The 16,088-nt window shown below is 55.5% G+C and overlaps 1 protein-coding gene across 1 annotated transcript; it reads right to left on the bottom strand.

The window, feature by feature from the left end:
• Nucleotides 1-2,175: 2,175 nt before the first annotated feature.
• TRIM8 (tripartite motif containing 8) lies at nt 2,176-15,835 on the bottom strand. Its single transcript, XM_090278511.1, has 6 exons — nt 14,497-15,835; nt 5,722-5,817; nt 5,189-5,422; nt 4,372-4,403; nt 4,121-4,236; nt 2,176-3,762 (listed from the first exon to the last, which is right to left on the bottom strand). Exons 1-6 carry the CDS (start codon nt 15,064-15,066, stop codon nt 3,155-3,157), a joined length of 1,656 nt encoding a protein of 551 aa, XP_090134637.1. The 5' UTR covers nt 15,067-15,835; the 3' UTR covers nt 2,176-3,154.
• Nucleotides 15,836-16,088: the final 253 nt, after the last annotated feature.

Here is a 16,088-nt window from a genome sequence, read left to right as displayed (position 1 = left end):
GCTCAGGAAACCCCCCGGTGGTCGCCTCCCCGCAGGCCCCCACACATCTGGGCCACAGGAGCCGCCGCCCCCTCCCACCTCCTTGTCGGTGGGGTGGGTAGACACGGTCCCAGCACCCAGCCCTTCTCAGAAAGCAGTGATCGCTGGGGAAGTCGGGAGGGCACGGCTCGAGTGTGAAAGCCCGTACCTCTGAGTCGTTAGCGGAGTGAGGCACAGGGTGTGTCTGTGGGAGCAAGAGGTGCCCGAGCGTGCACACCAACACAGGGTGTGGCAGGTGTCCCGCAACACACACGCCCCTTCTCCACTGGGCCCTGTGTTCTGAGGCAGCTCCAGCTTTTTCTGGGCCTCCTCTACCCCTGACCCTGTTGGGAGGTGGGTGACAGCTGCTCCTACAAAGCCAGGGACAGCTGGGTAGCTGGGGACAGCTGGATGGGGTTGGCGTCTCCCTGCTTCCCTGGCTGCCCAGGCGCCCCCAGGCCATACTCTAGGCAGCTGGCTGCTTTGCCTACTACAGCCTGAGTGTGTAATTGTCTGGGGTAGGCTTTCAGAGCTGGGGGAGTGTGTGTTGGGGGGGATCCTTCAAGCTCATCCCATCACCGAGTCTCCTTCCATATCCCAATCTGAATGATGTACCTGGAGAAAGGACTCCTCCCATCAGCTAAAACAAAACTAGGCCAAGTGGGAAAGAAATTGGGCAGCTTTCTGTCTTGGCTCCCAACTGTTGGCACAGAAGATGTCCCAGGATTCCTGACAACTAGAGAAAGGGACAGTGAAACAGGAACAGATGTGAGCAGAGTAAATCTCTATCTGTCCACCAGCACCTGCCCCCAGGCATCCTTCCACCCTAGTTTGGAGGGGTACTGTTCTCCAGCCATCTGCCCTGTCTCTTTAGCCCTAAACAGGTGCAAGGGAAGAGAAGGGGCAGGCCAGCTGTTGTCATCCCGCTCCTGGCTCTGGTTCTCTGCAAAAGTAGGAAAGAGGGAGCAATGAAACAAGGGCCTACTCACCCCACACTGAGTTTTTTCCTACCCCCACAGGACAGGAGGACAGAGGTACTTAGCAGGATCAGAACTCTGATCTGGCCAGCCCAACTGGCTTGACTGTGTTCTCCAATTTGTGTCCTTATTTTTCAGAGAAAGGGTGACTAGGGGTCAGTGAGTCTCAGACCCCTAGCACAGGACTTAAGGCTTGCTGTAGGCTTCCTGAGGCAAGGGTGGGGGGGCACTCAGGCCCTGATTCTACCCCAGAAGCTACTATATGGAAGGGTATAGGGTACTTTACAACATAAGCAGATCCATGCAGTGTTAGGCAACAAACCAGAAATCTTTTTGAAGAGGTCAGCCCCTCTGAAAAGGAGGAGGGCCTTTGGTGGGTCCCATCCCCTCCTTCCATCTCAGGGGTCCCTGTCTTAAGCAGGACCCTGGACAGTCCCTCATGGCTGTATTTCTGAAACCCCAGGATATGTCAGAATTATTGTGGGGTTAGAAGTGCATATTTCTGGGTTCTCAGTGATTCCCACTGAGCCTAAGTGGGACTCCAGGAATCAACCCTTTGAATTAATAAGTTCCCAAGACATGCTAGACTTTGAGAAGCTCTGCCAAAGGGGATAAAGGCAGGATGTATTTTCACTTTGCAACCCTGCTTTCATGCCTCCCAGAGCCAAAGATTTCCGTGCCTCATCTTCTTTCATGCTCAGGGACCAGAGCTCAAGTCACCAAAGGAATCGTGGAGCTAAGCGACCCCACCCTCCTAATGGGGAAGGCAGGCAAGGCCCAGTTAGACCCAATTCCAAGACAGGGTCTTGTTCTGCTTCTACGCAGTGCCTAGTGCTCAGTATTTGTGGACTGAAGGAATCTTTGACTTATATAAAGATCATTCTTCCTTTGTCTGTCCTAGCTAAGAGCATGTTTGCAGAACCTCAGATGCCAGGGCCCATGCAGCAGGGGGCTAGGCCTGGGAGACTCTCAGCAAGTATTTCCCAAGTGAACCCAAGGCCAAGAATAGATATAGTTAGTGCCTTCTGGGCTCACATTCACAGGTTTGGAACAGGCTAGATAGACCCAGGAGAGAATTAGGCAAGGAGGCCAGGGGCTTCCATTCTTAGAGCCCCTCCCCACACAAATGCCTTAAGACCCCAGGGCTAAGGGAGTTGTGGGTAAGAGGCGAGGCAGGGAGTGGGACTGCGCCATTATGTTTATTAGAAGGTTGGATTTCGGTGTGTGCTCTAAACAGATTACAGAATAAATACCTGCGCCTTGAGAACAGAAGTCCACAATTCATACAAAGTGCTCACTACAGGAAGTTGCTGTGTCAAAACCCAGGCAAGGACCCAACTCGGGGCAGCCCCTCCTCCCCCACTGACCTCAACAAGGGCTGTGCTATGATTTTTTATTTAATTATTTCTTTTATTTCTCTTTATTATTATTAATATTATTATTATTTGCTTTTGCTGTGGTCACTATCATTGGCAAAGTTTCTTTTTCCCTTTCCTGGACATGGGGTTCCTGCCTGTAAGATTCCACTCTGAGGCTGACGATGCCAAAAGCTGCTTGAGAAGTGGCCTTTGAACTCCATCTGGGAGGATGGTGAGAAGAAGGAAGCAGGAGAAATCATTCTTGGTTTAAAAAAAAAAATTAAAAAACATAAGCCCCACAATCTACAGGTCATTCCTTACTCAGTCAGTGATCAAACTGCCCAAAAGAAAAACAAGAGGAGAAGCAGGCCAGTGGGCACTGGTCCTTCCTTCCAGGGCTGGGTGAGGAGGGTTGCCCCCCACCCCCCCACCCCAAGGCTTTAGGGAAAGCTGAGGCTCCTTCTAGCCATGGAGGTGGGAAGGAGGAGGAGTGGAAGAAAAAAGGAGACAGAGAGAGAGCTCAGCGCCTTGAGGTACACGCTTTCCCAAACTCCAGGGCCACCTGCGGCCCAGGCCCAGGCCAGCTCCCATGTCACCTCCGCGTCCAGGAGATTCATAATTAAAAAAAAATCAAAAACAAAGCCCAAAACAAAACAAAATTCAAAAGGACAAGACTTGGGGGAATGAAGGAGGAAGGGAGGGAGGACAAGAAGGTAGAAGGGCAGGTCTCTGGATGCATAATTCCCGAGCCACTGGGGGCTGGGGGGGAAGATTCCCCAGCGCCCCGCCACCTGCGTGGCGTTAGCTCGTCACGTAGTGTTTGGCGGACGGCTGCCCATACACCCTGTAGAAATCCTGGTGGCCAGGCTGCTGGGAGGCGTCGAGCCAGTCTCTGACCGCCAGGCCAGGAAGGGACTGAGGGACGGAGGGTGTGGGTGGGAGCGGGTGTGAGTACTCTTGCGAGGGCACTGTCCAGGGGAAATGGCCGGAGCGGGGGTAGGGCTGGTGGCCGCCATGGTTGGCCACGGAAGAACAGTAACAGTTGTCCACAGAACAGACGAGAATCTTGCGGCCACCATACTGGGGGAGCATGGGCTGCTGGGCAGCGGAGCCATTGGGATACTGCGATGGGGGAAACACAGGACTTGAGTGCACTGGTTGGGCACCAGCTGGCAGGGCCACCAAGTGCTGCGTGGAGCTGCAGGGCCCCAGGGGCTGCCCTGCCTGGCCCTCGCCGCTGGCTGTGCCCGCTGCCCCATACTGGCTGCCCACAGGGCCCGACGAGGTCTCTAGGAAACTGGCCTCAGGGAAGGCCATTGAGTGCTTGCGCTTTTCCGCCCCAGAGCTGCTCACGCCACAAGGATACAGGGGGACGCTTTGCAGGAAGGGCACCGGTGTGCTGAAGGGGCCTGTGGAGAGTTTGGGACAAAAGACACTGAAGTTTCACATCCTAAACAACCCAGCCCTCCTCTCCCCTGGGGACCTCTCTCATCTGCAGGACCAAGCACTTGACCTCATGCATACTTTTGGTTGATGCTCACTACTCCATTAGCAGGAAGATAGTATTATCATTCGCATTTTACAGCTGAAGAAACTGAGGCTCAGGGAGGTAATATGGCTTGCCCAAGTGCCACAGCTAGAAGTAGCCAAGCCAGGACATGAAGAAAGGTCTACCTGGCTAGGCCATGCTGCCTCCCACAGGGAAGGCTCCAGTATATTCCCCTGCCCAAAGGGGTCTCTCCCTTCCATTGAGGACCCCATCCTCACCTTCTAGCATCTTCCGAAGCTGCTTCTCCTTCTTGGCCACCTCGTTCAGGAAGAGTTTGGAGTTCAAGTGGCCGATCTTAGGGGGAGAAAGGCTGCTACCCGTGCAGGTCTGTGTCCTGGGGGCAGTGGACGGGGCATCTGCTGTGAGGAGGTATCACCGGTGAGCCCGCCCTACCACCCCTGCTATGGGCCTGGCCCTCCCTGCCCTCCCCTGGATATGCTCCCCTGAGGGCCAGTAACCATCTGCTCACCTGTCCATTAGGATTTTCACAGACTTGGTGTTCTAGGGAGAGAGAAGGCTTAGTCAGTGGAAACGGCAGCATGGGAGAAGAGAAGACAAAAGCTGCCCCCTCCTCCCTCTCCCCAGCAGGGCTGACCCTCTGATTCTGGCTACAGTGTGGCTCGGTGCTGGGGGATGGTGAAGGTGTCTTCATTTTTAGAAGAATAGCTAACATTTATTGAGCACTTACTATGTGACAGACAATACTGCAAGTGCTTTTTTATATATCCATCATTTTCTCCACACAACTAACCTGGAGGAAGGTTCCGCAGGCACTCAATCCTCTGTTCAAAATCTTTGGGGCCTGATGTGTTTTGGAATGTGAAATGATTTGGATTTCAGAAGGGAAATAAGGGAAATATGGTGCCTGGACCATAAATTACATTCCACCCCTACTAGGTACCATAATCCAATACATTAATGTTTCTGTAGCAAAATGTTTAATATTTGTACCAAGTAAGATAAATAAAGATCATAAATTGCCAACACCAGTTCAGGTCAATTTTTGCTGTTAAATGAGTTGCCAGACTTTTTTTCTGTGAGTGCAGAGTTAAAATTTGGATTGAGAATAAGTAGATGTGTATCATAAACCCCACTTTATAGGTGAGGAAACTGAGGCACAGGGAACATAGATAACTTGCCCAAGGTCACCAAGCTAGAAAAGAACAGGGTTGCTCCAAAGCCCTGTGAACACGCTGGTAGGGGACACTGGCTGGGGCGTAAGGAACTGCAGATGCCAACTGAGGAATGCCCCTGGATCCCACCAGCAGGTCCTGGGCCCAGCCCACCTTCATGAAGCTGACATCCTCTGTCTTGTCGAAGAGCAGCTGTAGGGAGCCCAGCAGCTTCTTGGCCTCCTGCATGCGCTCCCCAAGGTGCAGCGCCTGCGCTGCGTTCTCGCTGCAGAACTTGGCCTGGGCCTTGTCCAGAACCTCCACCGTCTGCCCCAGGTCCTCATCCAGCAGCTGGTGCAGCTTCTCATACTGCAGCCGCACTTCCTCCTTCAGTTGGCTCACCTTCTCCTGCAGGCACAGGGGCAAGAGTGGTTGGGACCTCTGGCTGCCACTTCTGCCTATCTCACATCCTGAATGGTGGAGTCTTGGACCCCAAACCCCAGGCTTCCCAAGGGCAAGGTGTGACCTGCTGGTAGCATAGGGCTCTGTGCCTGGTACCACCGGCCTCAGTAGGGCTTATCCACTAACAGTGCGCTGAGTGATTGACCAAGGGGTTCTGGCACAGAGCCGACCTCGCAACAGATCCTAGCCCAAGGTCCCGCCCCCCAGCCGCCCCCACCCCACACCGTGAACTTGGGCTTAGCTACCTCCACCAGGCGCTTGTCTGACTCGAGTTTGTACAGCTGGTCCTCAATGTCCTGCTCTCGCTCCTCCAGCCGGTCCTGCTGTTTCATCAGCATCTTCTGTGGGGACAGTTGAGGCAGGGGCATCAGAGGGGGCTGCAGCTCTACCCCTTACCAAGGAGAGGTGAGTCCCAACCTTCCCTCTATAGAACAGACTCACCCTATAGATCCTTGACCTAGATGACCTAAAATTTTTGCCACCCAACCTCTTCTGGCCCTCATATCCCAGGGGCCTGGCTGGTGACAGCTGTCAGGCCAGCCTGTTCCCAGGAACAGAATGCCTGGAATAGCTTCTCACACATATCTAAACCATGAGCTTTCTGAGGGCAGGGTCAGCCCATCCTCTGTTCTAAGCACCCCCACCCCCCACCTCAGATGAATCTAATCATCCCAGTAATGCTATGAGATAAGCACTACTATCCTCATTTTAGGGAAGAGGAAACCACAGAGGTTAAGTAGTTCATCCAAAGTACACAGCTGGTAAGTGGGAGAACTGGGATACAAACTAGGTGATCTGGCAGTAGGATCTGTTCCTATCCAGGTCAGGCTGCCTCTCTGGGGAGCCCTGTCTTCAAGATGAGTACCCTTAGATGCGGAGGATCAAACACCCTTGTTCTTGACGCTAGGAGCTAGGCCTCTGAAGTCCTTGCTACCTCCCTCAGCCCCTGAGCTGCACCCAAGGGGAAAGGAGACTCTGGCTCTCCTAAGACCTGAGGCCAGTCTACTGGGAGGTGCTGGACCAAGCTACTCATCTCAGCCCTTAATCTCCTATCTCTGCAGCCCCTACCTCCCAGCCGCTCCATCCATTCTGTCACGGCCCCCTCACTAGACACACCCCTTCAAACAGAGTCTTGCCCCTGTTCAAGAACCCTCAATGACTCCCTCCTTCCAAACAGTTTAGCATGGTAACGAAGGCTCTTTTAAGACCTGGTAGTATCCTGTCCCCAACACCCTGTGCACATCTGAACTCCCTGCACCCCATTGATGGTTTACTGCACTCCACAGCGCCTCTTCCCTCTCCTTGTCTACCTCAAGATTCAACATAAGGCCCCACTCCTCTAGGAAACTTTTCATGGCCCCTGCTCAGAGTGTGTGTAGGTCATGCCGTAGAACTGTCACATTCGGCCCTCTCTCTATAGCTGTGCTGTCCATTATGGTTGCCACTAGTCACATGCGACTAACATGCCAATATCTGAGAAAGATCTACAGAATACACTATTCTGTACTTCATATCACAAACCATGGTTTGATATCCCTACAAAACTCAAGGTCTCTTGAAAATAGGGCTTTGTCTATGGCCATACCACCCTGAACGTGCCCAATCTCGTCTTATCTCTGAAAATAGGGCTTTGTGCTCTGGCTGAGTAGCTCAGTTGGTCAGTGTCATCCTGATACATCAAGGTTGCAGGTTCAATTCCCAGTCAGAGCACATACAAGAAATCAACCAATGAATGCATAAATAAGTGGAACAACAAATTGATGTTTCTCTCTCTTTCTCCCTATAAATGCATAACATGTTTACTGAATAAACCCATGGGTTTTACACATAAAATAATGTTTGCAAAGCAAATTGCACAGAGCCTAGCTCACAGTGAGTCTCAACTCAACAAGAAATGATTGTTTTTCTTCCTCTGTGTGGGCCTCAGAGTGACCCTCAAGTTTGACCCGTGACTCCCACTCCCACCCACACACAGCTGGCTTCTCCAGCTGTCGCCAATCCCTTTCTTACACCCCCAACCCATTTTACATATGAGGAAAACAAGGCCAGTAAGGAGTTCAGGGACCCCCTTTTGTGTTTGTGGAGGAGGTAGGGGAGAGGCTCCCAGCTAAGCTTGGGAAGCCTGGGGCAACCTCCCCCAACAACTCAACCTTTCAAAGACCCAGGACAGGACCACTGAGAACCAGCCCTGGAGGCCTTGCCCCGCCCCCAGCACCTTACACTTACAGCAGGCTCCCACCCTAGTCCAACATGCACGGAGATCTGTTGGAATCTGAGAGTGAGCACCTGTTTAGAAATGTTGTTGGGTGGGGGGCAGGAATAGAGGTTGGCAACCATGGTTCTCCCAGCCTGTGAAACTGCCCACAGGTGTGTGAAGAGGGCAGGCAGCACCTCCCAGTATTGCCCAGATACATGCACACAACTGCACACACACACACAAGTACATACTGCCTTGCGAACACCTCACGCACAGTGTTGTACAAAGCTGCACCTGTCCCTGTTTCCAACCCCCCAAAGGGTAAAGGCTGGACCTCCTGAAGGCCCCAGACAATTGAGGGATGTCTACCATAAAGGCAAGGTGGCCAGAACACCCTTTCAGGAGCATCGTGCCTTTTTACCTCCCCTGTGACAACTGGCCCTCAGATTTTTGCCTGCTGGCTACCTTATACCCATACTCAGGAGAAAAGCCCCCCCATCCCCAATGCCCCAGATATCTGAAAGCCCAGGTCCCACGCACCCACCCGCCCAATCTGTGCAGCATGGACTCCTTGCTCAAACCACCAGTATCTGATGATGGGTGCACCTGGGGCAGAGTCCCAGGAAAGGGCAGCCCAGATGGGCTCCCAGCTCAGTTCTCCTCAGAGGACAGGAATTGGGGCTGCTCTACTCCAACCCTCCAGACCAGTGGGAGGCTCCTCCCCCACCCCCTGAAACTCCTTCAGGGAGTTCATGGCTGACCCCTCAGGGCAGAGCCAAGGAAGGCACCTCTTGTCCAGTCCTGGGGGGAGGAGAGTGGCTCAGCCCCTTCCCTCTTCTAGGGTTTTCTCGGAGCCTTTCCTGGCGGCACGTCTACCCTGGTACCCTGCCGCATCTTCCCTTAGCTTCACCAGTCCCAGGTCCCAGTTCCTGCCTGCCCAGAGCCCTCTGAGGTGGGAGCCCAGTGTGGCTGGGTTTTCCATTTCCCCTCTCCTAGCTCAGAGGCCCTGAGCTCCTGTCTCTGCTGCAGGGGCAGGGGAGGGGGCCGTGCTGACCAGCTCACCCTCGCAGGAATTGTCCCCCCTAGGGCCAGGTGATCTTAATCCTGCCACAGACAAGACCTGGGGTAAGCAGGGATTCAGAGGACCAGAGCCACCTCAGGCACTGGGGCATTGGGGGACGGAAGGAAATATCCACTTGCTGCCCCTTCATTACCCCTCACCTCAGTTACCCTAAATGCCTGAATCAGGTTGCTGGGAAGCTGGAAGAAGGGCAGCAGAGAAAGCAAGGCCTGGACCCCTCTCCACATCCCAACCCCCAGGCAGTTGCTGAGAGCTGATGCCCCATTTCCCACCTGGAGAAAACCAACAGCTGAGATAGGACCAGATTTCACACCTTGATTCAGAACAAGGGCTCTCATTGCAGTGGGGGGCACTTTATAAATGACTCCCAGCCCACAGTAAGTCCCCTGGACTGTGGCACGTCTCAAGTGATGCAGCAGTGGAGGGGAACAGAGTGAAGTGGGGAACCTTGGTCTAGACTAGACACACTAGAGGGACCACGCCTCCAGCAGAAGGGGCAACTTGAGGCCCATCCCCCCCTCAGCAGCCCCTGGGCCAGACAGGTCCCTGTCCCTTAGGTCTGCTCCTGGGTCTGTGAGGGCAAAAGCATCAAGAAAGCTTGAGGGCACTGCATTCCCCTTTCTCTGAGGCCCCAGAATATCCTGCTCCATGTTCCTGTCACCCAGTGTTCTACACTCTGCCTCCAGCTGCTCCCTCTGAAGCTCCTCCCAACCTGGAGAGGGGCAATCAGTCGTAAGCCCCTTACATTCCTGCCCTGGGAAAGCTTCATGTCCCTCTAGAGCCTGACTGGCCAGGCCCAGCTGACACTTTTGGTGCCAGCCTTGACTGGGCAGACGGGTGAGGCCATGGGGACTCTAGGCCATATCAAAGTTAATAAATAATAATAAAACTCACAAGTCAACCTTGTAGAAAAGCAAGGTCAGAGGGAACAGGGCCCCAGGGGCTGGGCAAGAGGCAGGCCTGAGGCTTTCAGACAAGGCCAGGGCTGGGTATAGCAGCCCCTGTGGTGGGAGGGTGAGGGGCCAGGAAGAGGGAGCTAAACCACTCAGACCCCTACCCAGATGATTTGAATGCCAGCTCCAGCTCTGGCTGCACCCCCTGCTCCAGAGCCTACCCTATCCTAACCTCCTCCCCAGCTGCCAAACCCACCCCCCACTCGCCCACGTTAAGACCTTCTCCTCACAGGAGTTAGCCCTCTCACCCCCTGTGACGCAGCACCCTCCCCTGTCTCAGGGCAGTGTCTGCCTGCCCTAGATGCCCCTTTCTGTGCCTTGGCTCCTGCCTTGGGCTACGCTGTGAACCCCCAGGCTGGGGCAACCACAGACCCAGAGAGAAGAGGTTACAGGACAGGAGCCAGGGCAAGGAGAGAGGCAGCACCTGGGAGGCAAGCCCCCACAGACCCCAGAGAGGGTTTCCCAGCTGCAGAGTCAAATTAGCTTTTGCCATGCAGAGAGCAGCGCTCTGGGGCAGCAGAACAAAGAGGCAAGAGAGAAAGCCCCCCTTTGTCTGGGTTTGAATGCCAGGCCAGCCGGGAAGGAAGGCTTTCCCAGAGCCAGGGATGAGGCCAACCAGGCCTGCCTGCTCAGTCCAGGGTAGGGGTCCAAGCCAGGTTCACCTTCTTCCTATGCCCACCCAGACTGCTCCCAATACAGCATTGCAGGAGGGCCCATCCAGGCAGCTACGTCTGATACTGCCTGAGGCAACAAGCTCACCCTAACGGGAGTTCCACCTGCCCCTTGCCTCCCTAATTCCCACCCCACCAGGTGGGAAAGGTTGCACAAGGCTCACAACCACCAACCACAGCCTGAGCAGGCAGCCCCACTGGCGCCATCACGCTGACAGTCATGCAGGCATGCTCAACTTCACCCACAGGTGTGCGCATGCTTGCTCCTTCACACGCACACGCGATCTTTCTGCCCCTACACCACACATACATGGACAACTATATAATTTTGTCAGTCACTCACACTACCTTCTCAGACATGCACATGTGAGATACACAACCAGACATGCCAGCTACACACACACCTGCAGACTGACATGAATATACAGCTCCCCAGAGCTGCAGGAGGCAGAGGAATCAATAGGCTGTGCATGATAGGCGCCCAGCTGTGTCAGCAGTATCTTGGGGTGGGGGTGGGGTGTGGGCCTCTGCCTGGGGTCCATGGAGGCAGGCCAAACCAGTCCCCCTTTTGTGCAGACTCAGGATGGTCAAGGAAGTGGCAGTTACATGATGCTCACACCTTGAATACACAGCCTCTCCACCCCAGCTCCCACTCTGCCTCAGGAGTATGGTGGGGGTTGAGGCAGCAGTGGGCAACCCTCACTTCTACAGCCTACATAATACAAACACATGGAGCAGAGATCAGGATCCCCACCAGGGTCTCGTGCAACCTCTCCAGCCAAGGGCAATGTCAGCAGCAGGGTAATATCACCCCCAGTAGCTGCAAATCACAAACTGGCCCAAGAAGTGGGATCCCCTCTGCAAAAAACATCTCAACTCTAAACCTCCAAGAATGCAAAGAACATTCCAGCCTTGACCTGGGATCCTACAAATGACAGAGGTACAACTATGACTTGAAAACACACACACACACACACATCCTGCATAGCTCCTCACACACCAAGTTTGGCCTTATTTCAAGTCATCTTTCCATGTTGAGGGGGGGTCTTGGGATAGGGGTGCTCCCAGCTCATACCAGTCCCATTGCTCAGATGAACCCCTAAACCTAGGAACTGGAAACAGGTTTGAACATCTAGGGCTGCCAGGCCTCAGCCCACCTAAATGTCCTAATCTTAGGCTCTTGGCCTTTCATAGCCCCAAAAGAGAACATACTTAGTCTAGACATGTCCTAGGGAGTGGTCTCTGGGGCCCATGCAATGGGTATCCAGGCCTCAGGACAATGTGACCTACACACTGGCTTCCCAAGGGCAGAGTGGGGCCACAAACTTCACAGGCCTGATTCTGAGACCCCCTGCTAGTCCTCCCCCCTCCCCCCTGAATGGGGCCCTACTTGCCTTCCTTCTGGGTCCCTGCTCCAGGCCACTGGCCCATGCACACGTGAGTGCTTTTGAGTGAGTGGGCTGGGGCCCCCAGGGAGAGGTTGATCAGGGTTTTCTATTTCTAGCCAAAAGGGCATTTCAGCAGCTGCCCCCTCCCTCTCCTGGGAGGACAGAAGAGTAAGCACAAGAAGCAGAGCTCCATTCCAAGGCATGTGCCAGGTCTCCATGCCACTGCTCCTAAATCCAGGAGAATTCCATTGCCTTCACCCACAGTACCAGCGGAAATCCTTTAGGACAGATTCCCAAGGGAAAAGAGGCCCAGGAAAAGGTCCCTCCCCCTGGTGAGCTGAGAGAGAATGGAGAGTGTAATGGGTTCTTCCATTCAGGTTCCCCAAAGCTCACCCCCTCCTCCTGGGTGGGGCCCCCTTCCTCCACATTCAGTAAGTCCAATTGGTACTGAGTGGTGCTAGGCTATTGAAGGGTTTCCAAATCCATCACCCTGGGGCAGCAGAGAGAATCCTGAGGGCTGCAGTCAGGGAGCTGGAGGGGGATGGGACTCAGGCTAGGGGGCACAGATGCTGAGCAAACAGAATTGCACATCTGGCTCTGATGCAACCCACTACTTCTGAGCCTGCCCACGCCAGGAACAAAAATGAACATACAAATGCACAGCTGCTGACAAAGTTCAGGGCCTGCTTCCATCCATTCCTCCCATGAGCTGGGGATCAGAGACCTGGTGGTGGGAACCCCAGTGTACACTCTGCATGCATGTGCCACCCCTCCCACACCCCAACCACACAACCATTAGACAGGTGCATTTGAGGGCAAGGCAGACAGTCTCAAAGACACTGGTAAACACAGACACACATCTCAAGATACCCTCCTACTACCAAGTTAGGTACAATTATGTTTTCTCCCCCACCCAAATAAAAGACACCCCTAGCATTCAGACACAGCCAGGAGCAAAACTGGGGGTGGGAGCACACATACACTCAGCACCCTGGTTGCTGCCCCCTCCTCTGTTCCTTTCAATCACATCTCAGTCTTTCCCCTCCTCTCACTTTCCTCTGCCAATCCCAGGACTGAGAACTGGACGGCCCCCTCTCTCCTGCCTCTGCCTTTTCCCAGCCTCCTCCCCCAGCTCCTTCCATCTTTATTAATAGCAGCAGCTTCCCAATACTGGGGAAGTCTGGGCTCTGCCCTCCCTCCCACTCATCTGCTTTCCCTAGGCTTCTGTCTTTTCTAACCCTAGTGGGTAAGTAGGGGGAAATGGCTCCTCTTTCCACCCCCCCACACTTCCTTTTAAGAAACCAGAGGTCCTATCCTGGCACAAAAACCCAGAGCTAGCCCACTGTATTGGAAACGAATTATACAGCAAATTTTATTTGTTGTCTTTGCCCTCAGCCAGTGGCAGCCCTCCTGCCTTTTGTTAGTTGTCTGTGTACGTTTCTTAATTGCTAAACAGTGACTCATTCTGACTGGTCCCTCCAAAAGAAATAGCCCCCATTTACAACCGGCCCTTGCTAGCTGCTTCCTCATACCCAAGCTCCCCACTGGCCTCAACTAGCCTCCAGGGGCCCCCACCCAGAAACACTCCCAGTCCTACCAAAGCCCAACCTCCGCCCCAGGCCCCAAGCTGGGGCTTCAGAAATGGCTCAGAGTCTCAGGCCAACCCCCTTCCTTCTGGTATGACTCAACCCTGAAAGCCATGGGACCAGGGAGGGACCTAGGAGGAGCCCCCCTCAGCAGAAGGGGACGGAAGTATTGCCTCAGTCCAGTCCCTAAGCCAGGCCCAGAGGCCTGAGGGGGAAGGCGGTTTTGACATTGGCCGCTGCTGCAGGGTGTATACAATGGGAGGGGATGTGGTTCCATAATCACTCAGCCGGCAGCCCAGGGGAGCCAGCTGCCTGAAACCAGATTGGAAGGCGGCTCAACCTTAAACCCACAGGATTCTTTTTCCGTCTTCTACTTCCCCTCCCCAAATGTGGGAGGGCAGCGATAGAGGGCTGGGCTGGGAGCAAAAGGCTCAGGGTGAGGAAGACACATACTTTAAGGTTTGTTCATGCAGGCGCATGCAACACAGACAGGCACACAGAGGGCAGTGATTCTTACACATGGAGAGTGGGGCTATCCAGAATAATCCAAGCGGCAAGACACTGTGCTGTGATACCGCTGACTGTTCAGGCCTTGTCCACATAGATACCCGGAGTTTTGCTCTCCCTCCGGAAGCTCCCTTCCACCCCCCAACGTGTTTCCAGTAGGGCTTGAAACTAACATGGCTGCTTTTGTTTACTTCCTCATTGGTATGCCAACATCATGGATCATGTCAGCCACAGCAGCGGCACCAGGACACTCATTACATAAACAGCAGCTGGAGAAGCAGAACCTGGGTCACCGCCTTGGTGACTTCCCTGGGGCCTACAGAAACAAGGCTGAGGGACGGAGCTGTGCGAGGAACGGAAAAGCAACACCCAAGATCTACCCTTGACAACCCCACACCTCAGTTCTATAAATAACACAAGATGGGCTCTCTGAGCACAGGTGTAGGCAGGTATTAAGTAGCTATGGGGGACCCTTCTTCCCAGAACCTTGATCCCAAACTTTCAGCGTATTCGAGTTTGGAAGGGGGCTTCTGGCCTGATGTCACAAGCAGCAGCCTGTCCGGATGGGTGGTTCCCAGGCGGTAGGGAGTGTGTGTGAGTGTGTGTGTGTGTGTGTGTGTGTGTGTAGGGTACTTGCCCGGATCTCATTCCTCCGGATCTCCACGTCGCACACCGAGTGTCCCTGATGCGCACCGCTGTAGTAGCAGCAGTACTGGCACACGGCCACCTGCTCGGCCTCGCAGTGGTAGAGGCGGTAGGCGTTGTGCTGCGGGCAGCTCCAGGCCCGCACATCGTCCGCCTCCACCAGGAGGTGCCCGCGGGCGGTAGAGGGCTGCTGCAGGTGCGTCTGCACGTGGGACTGGCAGCAGGGCGCCTCGCAGCGCAGGCAGACCTTCTGTGCGGGTAGCGGAGGGCCACGGCGGCAGAACACGCAGTGCAGCGCCGTGGGCGGCTTCTCCACGTGCAGGGCGTTGAACTTCTCCACGATGTTGGTGAGCTTCAGATTCTTCTCCAGGCCGGGCTTTTGGTTGTAGGCCTGGTTGCACTCCGGACAGCGCACCAGGCCGCTGTCCTTGGCCCACGCCTCGCCGATGCATCCCCGGCAGAAGTTGTGTTTGCACGGCAACTGCACCGGCTCCACGAAGACATGCAGGCAGATGGGGCAGATGAGTTCCTCCTCGAAGCAGTTTTTCCAATTATCTGCCATGGCGTCTACGGGCAGGGGGCCCGGGCCGGCCTTCCCAACTCCCCAACCCTGGGGGTCCGGCTGGTACCGCTGTAGGCCCACCGAGCCCCGAGCTCCGGCCCCAGGAGGCCCCGACAGTCGCTCAGTCACCAGCGCCTTCCGTGCGCCCGCCCCCCAGAGGGAGCCTCGGTCCTCACACCGTGCGCGCAGCCGGTTGCGTCTCCTCCTCCCGAGCGCCTAGCGGGAGGTGGCGGACTGCGCCAGGGCCGCAGCCGGGGCACCAGCCCTGGAGGGGAGCGCCGGAGTCCAAATTCCATATAAGAGGCTGCCTACCCGTCTGCGCGGCTAGGGCCGAAACAGCCCGCGGCCGGCGCTCGGCCCCGCGGCTGACATTGGGGCACGCCCCACGGCGGACAGAGCCCGGGAACCGCACACTTCCTCTAGCGACGGCGGCGGCGGCAATGATGGCTCCCTCCCGGCTCGCCGGCGCCGCGTCTCCCTTGCCTCGTCCAGTGGCCGAGCGCCGGGGAAACAAGTGCGGCCGCGCCGATGTCTGCTAGATCTGAACCAGGCGGGCGAGGCGAGCCGGCGGTCCCTGGGCTGTGGCGTGGCCGCTCCCCGGCTTGCCGGCCCTCTGCGGGTGCGGGCTGCTGGGCGCAGGCGGGCCGACTCCGGGGCGCTGCGTGCGCGCAGGGGCAGTCATTCAGATGAAATTCCAGTCCCCGGCCAGAGACACCAGCCCGCCTCTGCCTTCCTCCTCCCTTCACAAATAGAAACGGAAGGGGGAGGGAGAGAAGTGGAAAAAAAAAAAAAAAAACCCACCCAGAAAGGGAGGGAGGAGAAGCCCCGGCGGTGCTCCGGCCTGACCTCCTCGTCGCTACTCCAGCTCTCCCCCGAGGCCCGGCTCCGGGCGCCCCCGCCGCGGAAAGACCCCGCTCTCGGGCTCCGCGCTGGGCGGGCGCCTCGGCTCTGCCGAGGAAAACAAGGATTGATCAAACTAGAAAGGAATTTTTCTCAACTGCTAATGAACAGGAGGCTCGGCT

This window comes from Furipterus horrens, unplaced genomic scaffold (assembly GCF_987537825.1).
Source record: "Furipterus horrens unplaced genomic scaffold, mFurHor1.1.pri manual_scaffold_5, whole genome shotgun sequence".
Taxonomy (NCBI): Eukaryota; Metazoa; Chordata; class Mammalia; order Chiroptera; family Furipteridae; genus Furipterus; species Furipterus horrens.
Note: the sequence above shows the minus strand (reverse complement) of the source record. Positions and strands in the feature narration are given on the sequence as shown.